At 44.5% G+C, this 5,373-nt stretch overlaps 1 protein-coding gene across 1 annotated transcript in view; it reads left to right on the forward strand.

Moving 5' to 3' along the window:
- Window positions 1-5,346, forward strand: part of sncaip (synuclein, alpha interacting protein) — an 8,092-nt gene extending 2,746 nt beyond the window's left edge. Inside the window, exons 7-11 of the mRNA XM_031840055.1 lie at window positions 737-850; window positions 1,074-1,199; window positions 1,469-1,638; window positions 2,287-2,376; window positions 3,186-5,346. Of these exons, the coding sequence (XP_031695915.1) occupies window positions 737-850; window positions 1,074-1,199; window positions 1,469-1,638; window positions 2,287-2,376; window positions 3,186-4,089 (1,404 nt within the window). The 3' untranslated portion in view covers window positions 4,090-5,346. The remainder of the gene's footprint in view (window positions 1-736; window positions 851-1,073; window positions 1,200-1,468; window positions 1,639-2,286; window positions 2,377-3,185) is intronic.
- Window positions 5,347-5,373: the final 27 nt, after the last annotated feature.

The following is a 5,373-nucleotide window of genomic DNA, read 5'->3' on the forward strand; positions in this document are numbered from 1 at the left end:
TGTGTGTGTGTGTGTGTGTGTGTGTGTGTGTGTGTGTGTGTGTGTGTTTTTACTACCAACATGACAACATGAAATTTTATTTTTCCTGAAATACAGTTTGAGGCAGCATTTTTAAATTAATTATTTGATATTTCTTATTATTGTTTGTATTTAATTTTATTCCATTTAATTTTATTATTTTTATTCTATTGACAGACTGAGTGACTTCTTGATTTAACATCAAATGGCCGATAACTTTAACCAGAATGATGCTTTTATTTTGAAGCCGGTTCTTTCACGCTCTTACCGTAATGCCTAGTAGAAACGTGCACCACAAACCGTTTGTTTGGTTGTGACCGTCTTTTTCTTAGTTCAGGCTGTCGTCTTCCATCACTGATGTTTATCGTGTCATCCTCAACCTTATTTCAGCCTTATTTACCTTATTTTATCTGCTTAATTTAATCCTCCATCGGGCACCTGCTCAGAACAGAAAACATGGGTCAGGACGTGCAGACGTTTGATTGGCTGTTGGCAGCCAGTCAGTGAGGTCATTGACATCAGCGTTGTTGGCAGCGGGACGTTCACCAGTCGGTCCTGTTGTGTTTGTGCTGCTGTGGAAACCAGGCTGTTGATTGGCTGCCAGACAGGAAGTGTGTTATCTGGAGACAAGCCGGGCAGCTGAGTCCTGATTGGCTCTTATCAACAGGCCTCTTGTTTATTCACTCAGTGCGTGTGCGTGTGCGTGTGTGTGTTACAGAACGGTCATCTGGAGTGTGTGAGGTGGATGGTGAGTGAGACGGAGGCCATCGCTGAGCTGAGCTGCACCAGAGAACATCCCAGTCTGATCCACTACGCTGCTCGCTATGGACAGGTAACACACACTTTAACATGTTTCACACACGCACAGACGTTAACATGTTTCACACACGCACACATTGACAGGTCTCTACCAGAGACGTATACGCCGTCTCTACGTCGCTCCTCCTCAGTCCAGATATGGTCACTTCCTGTTCAGTTGTTGTGAAACACAACATCTCTGTGATTTGAAGTGTGGTTGTTTGACTTCAGGGTAAAACGTCTCCGTCTCTCTGCAGGAGAAGGTGCTGCTGTGGTTGCTTCAGTTCATGCAGGAACAGGCGATCTCTCTGGACGAAGTCGACCAGAACGGAAACACAGCGGTCCACGTGGCGGCTCAGTACGGACACCTCACCTGTATACAGGTGAGTGACTCTAAACCTGCTGCTTAATGTAAACCTTTTAGTTTACTTGGCTCTGCTCCCACTTATCGTGACGGAGATTTAGTTTATTGTAACAATGTGAGGCTCATGTTTCCTGCAGAATGTTTTTAATCCTCAGGCGGATGTTATCAGTCCCGTCTGCTTCCTGTTGGCTCGCCGGGCCGACAATCGGTTCATTATTTCAATAAAAGCAGTTCCTTCTCAGCAGGGATCTGTGCTGTGAGTTTAAAGCTCTTTCTCTCGTGTCTTAGACTCTGGTGGAGTACGGCTCCAACGTGACGGTGCAGAACCAGCAGGGGGAGCGGCCTTCCCAGAGTGCCGAGCGGCAGGGACACACCACCTGCGCTCGCTACCTGGTGGTCGTGGAGACCTGCATGTCGCTGGCCTCGCAGGTCGTTAAGCTCACCAAACAGCTCAACGAGTAAGTTACTGTAGTTCTTACACTTATCAGCAGTGTTTCACCATCTCTCCATTGTTCCCGTTAAAAGATTTAACTAACTGAAGCTCTGGTCATACGGTGAGAAGCAGCTGTAGATAATCACGTATGCTTTCATTTCTTTAAACAGATTTAATTCAGCTATTAGACGGTTTTTAATCAAACTTGATTTACATCCAAGTTTGTTGGCAGAATGAATGACGTCAGGAGCAGACGTCTAAGACCCGCTTTTAAACCCCAAAGTCTTGCTCTTCACTCCCTGATTGTACACACGCACCGCATGATTCTTTGACGTCGTGTCAGCTAGTGAAGACGACGTAAAGTTTACAATTTCTCACAACTGTAAGTCCAAAATAATCCATAGAGGAACAACCTTTAAAAACATTTGGAACAACTGGAAAAAAAACTGTTTGTCAGAATCCACACGTCAGGCTTTCAAAGATTTGTAAATGCAGCGCTGCTTGAGGCTCAAATAAACCGATTTAGTTGTGAATGAATTGCAATAAACGGATCAAAAGGATGCAGAAACAATGACATAACGATGCCGATTGGTAAAAGGTTTGGATTCATGCTAACGCTATGCTAATGTCGTAGCTGCTCCATCAATCGTTAACGCTGTTGTTTGTCACGCAGACAGGCAGCAGAGAGGACGACTCTACAGAAACAGATGCAGAGACTGATGGACCCCAACAAGGCTGAGGGGACACCTTCCAGATCCCCCAGGTAGCACGCATACACACACACACACACACACAGAAACTCTCTATCCTGTTTTTAACTACATTTCCCATGAGTCTGGAGTTCATATAGTTCTGTAACGTTTGAAATGTGGATATTTTTGCACCACGATCATCTATTGTGACGCCTAGTCAGAGTTTCTCCTCCTTGTTGTCACGTGACTGTTGGTCTCAGATGAATCAATCATGACTTCATAGTGTCTCTGAGGAACTCACAGTTTAATGTTTTTACACACTCTGGTTAAAGTGAACACTTTATTAGAGGAGAGACTTATAATGAGAACATAAAGAATAAAATGTTTTCATGAAATATCACAACTTTACGCTTTGATTCGGTTTCTTTTTCATGACGGAAGCGTTTGTAACACATGATGTGTTCAAGGACCGTCGGAAAGATGAACATCTGACGACAATGACCTCCCAGCTGTGTAGTTTTGGCCGTTTATAGAAAACATGCTTTTCCATCCCAACGGAGGGTTTTTGGGGTTCAGAAGGTTTAAATTCAATCACCTGAACCAGCTGTCAGACCATAACCGTGTACAAGTACGGTACCAGTACTACAGCAGCTTTAAAACATTATTTAATACAATACTTTTAACTGTATTCAAGACTCCTTCAGAGCAGTTTAACTTCACTTTTACCCAATCAAAAACGTTAGTTCTCTCTGTAAAAGCCTGTTCTACTATTATAAACAGTAGTATTATTATGTAGTTTGTAGTTTGTTTGTTATTAATAGCGTCCACGTAGAACATGTAGAAGTAAAGGCTCGTGTCTGTCTGTCTCTCTGGACTCCAGCTCCCATCAGCCCTCGGGGGAGGCGTGGCCAGAGATGATGTTGACGGCGGAGGAGACTCCAGGCGACGGCTGGTTGGTCCGTCAGGGAGGGGTGGGCCCGACAGGCAGACCGGGGCCCTCGGGGGCCTCAGCTGCCTCGGGGCCCTCGGGGGCCCGCAGGACGGGGCTGGTGGAGCGGAGGGAGCTCAAACTGGCGAGACTCAAGCAGATCATGCAGCGCTCGCTCAGCGAATCGGATTCGGACGGGTATCCACCGGAGGAAGGTAAAAACCCAGGAGCCTCGGCCTCCAGCACGCTGCGCCCTGATAGGCCGTCCCACCTGCCAATCACAGAGGAGGAGCCGGAGTCAAACCACCTCAACCTGATGAGGAAGACCCTCCCCTCCTCGTCCTCCTCTTCCACAGCCGAGAGGAAGCTGGCGTTTTCTCTGAGCGCGTCGAAGTCGGCGGACAGCATCGGTCACAACCCCTCCCCCACCTCCAGCGACCCGGAGGCGGCCGACGGTACAACGCCGGACGACCTCCTCGACGGAGCCCAGAAAGCCGCCGCCACGAGCCCCAAGAGCGCCCTGAAGTCTCCGTCGTCCCGCAGGAAGACGTCCCAGAACCTCAAACTGAGGGTCACCTTCGACGAGCAGGTGCACAAGAGCTCCAGTCAGGAGGCGGAGCCGAGCAAAGAAAGGCATCATGGGAAGGAGAAGGAGAGGACTCCGACGGGGAGCGGCGAGAGCAAGCGTCCGTTCGGGGCGTTCCGCTCCATCATGGAGACGCTGAGCGGAAACACGAACCACAACAACAACAGTCAGCCGGCCTCCACCTGTCACAACTCACCTGGCAGGAAGTCAGAGAGCAGAGGGGCGGGAGGGGGCGGGGCCAAGGTGAAGAGCAAAACCAGTAACGTTTAATCAAACCAGAGACGACTGGAGGACACGGAGCAAACGGAGACGCAGGATACATGAGCAACTCATATTTACATGGTAGCAGAGGAACCTTCATGGAGGACGAACGAATATTTAAACAAATCCATAAAATATAAACAAACAGACTAAACACTGTGGTCAGGTGTGTTCTACCGCCAAGACTCAATTAATCACGTTTTATTTATTTACACCCTTCAAACTAATCAAAGCTTCACAAATGATTGACCAGACGAAGAGACCAATCTACCAAATTAAGTTATTTAAATAAACATAAATAAATAAATTGATCATTATGAAAATAAGTAAAATTAGGGCGTAATAAAATAAAAATAAAACTATAGCATAAAAACACGTAATTGTAATGTTATTAAAAACACTACGTAGAAGCCAGACTGAATAGATTAGTTTTTAGTTTCTGTTTCAAAATATAAATATTTTCGGCTCCTCCTGGAAGTCGTCACGACTAAAATCATCGTCACTAAATTAAAAAGAGAAGAAGAAGTCTGGTGTAAAAATGAACAAGTCTCAGTTTAATGAGTTTAAGATAACCGTGATATGTTCTCTCCTTTATGTCGTAGTTAATACTCCGGCTGCACAGCTTTGATTTGTATTAATTGTTTTCTTTTGTAGCGTTTTAATCGTTATAAAAGCGTCTCTTTGTGTTTCTCTACTCCGACTTTGTTTTTTGCTACATTTCATAAATGATCTTAAAACTGAATGAAAAGACGACATTTGTTACGTGTGTCGGAGCCAAAAACACCAACACAGCCTTCACTCTCCGGTGACCACTTTAACTCTAATTAAATTTAACTTTCCTCCACTTCTGTTGTTGAGCCATAAAGCTTCTCATGTTTCTGCGTCTGATGTTTGAACGACTGAAACATGAACTCTGTTCAATGGTTCACAAACATGAACCACTGAGTGTTCAAAGAATCGTTTTCTATCCACCAACTGAAGGAAACGTTTGTTCCTGAAGAAACTTCACATAATTCGTAGCTTTTCACCTTTTCTATTAGTTTTTATCATATTACGTTTGTTTATTTAGTCTCTGCCACTTTGTTACTGAACTCCACTAAAGATGAAGTATTAATATTTATGTTTATGCACAGTTTCATGATTAAAAAGTGGTTAAAACTCACGCACGTGGTTAACGTGCACCAGCACAACAGATCGTTTTAAACCACTGTGTGTATGTATGTATGTATGTATGTATGTATATATATATTAATATTAATATTAATATTAAAATATATATATATATATATATAA

This window comes from Anarrhichthys ocellatus, unplaced genomic scaffold (genome assembly GCF_004355925.1).
Source record: "Anarrhichthys ocellatus isolate YVR2014 unplaced genomic scaffold, GSC_Weel_1.0 scaffold2240, whole genome shotgun sequence".
Classification (NCBI taxonomy): Eukaryota; Metazoa; Chordata; class Actinopteri; order Perciformes; family Anarhichadidae; genus Anarrhichthys; species Anarrhichthys ocellatus.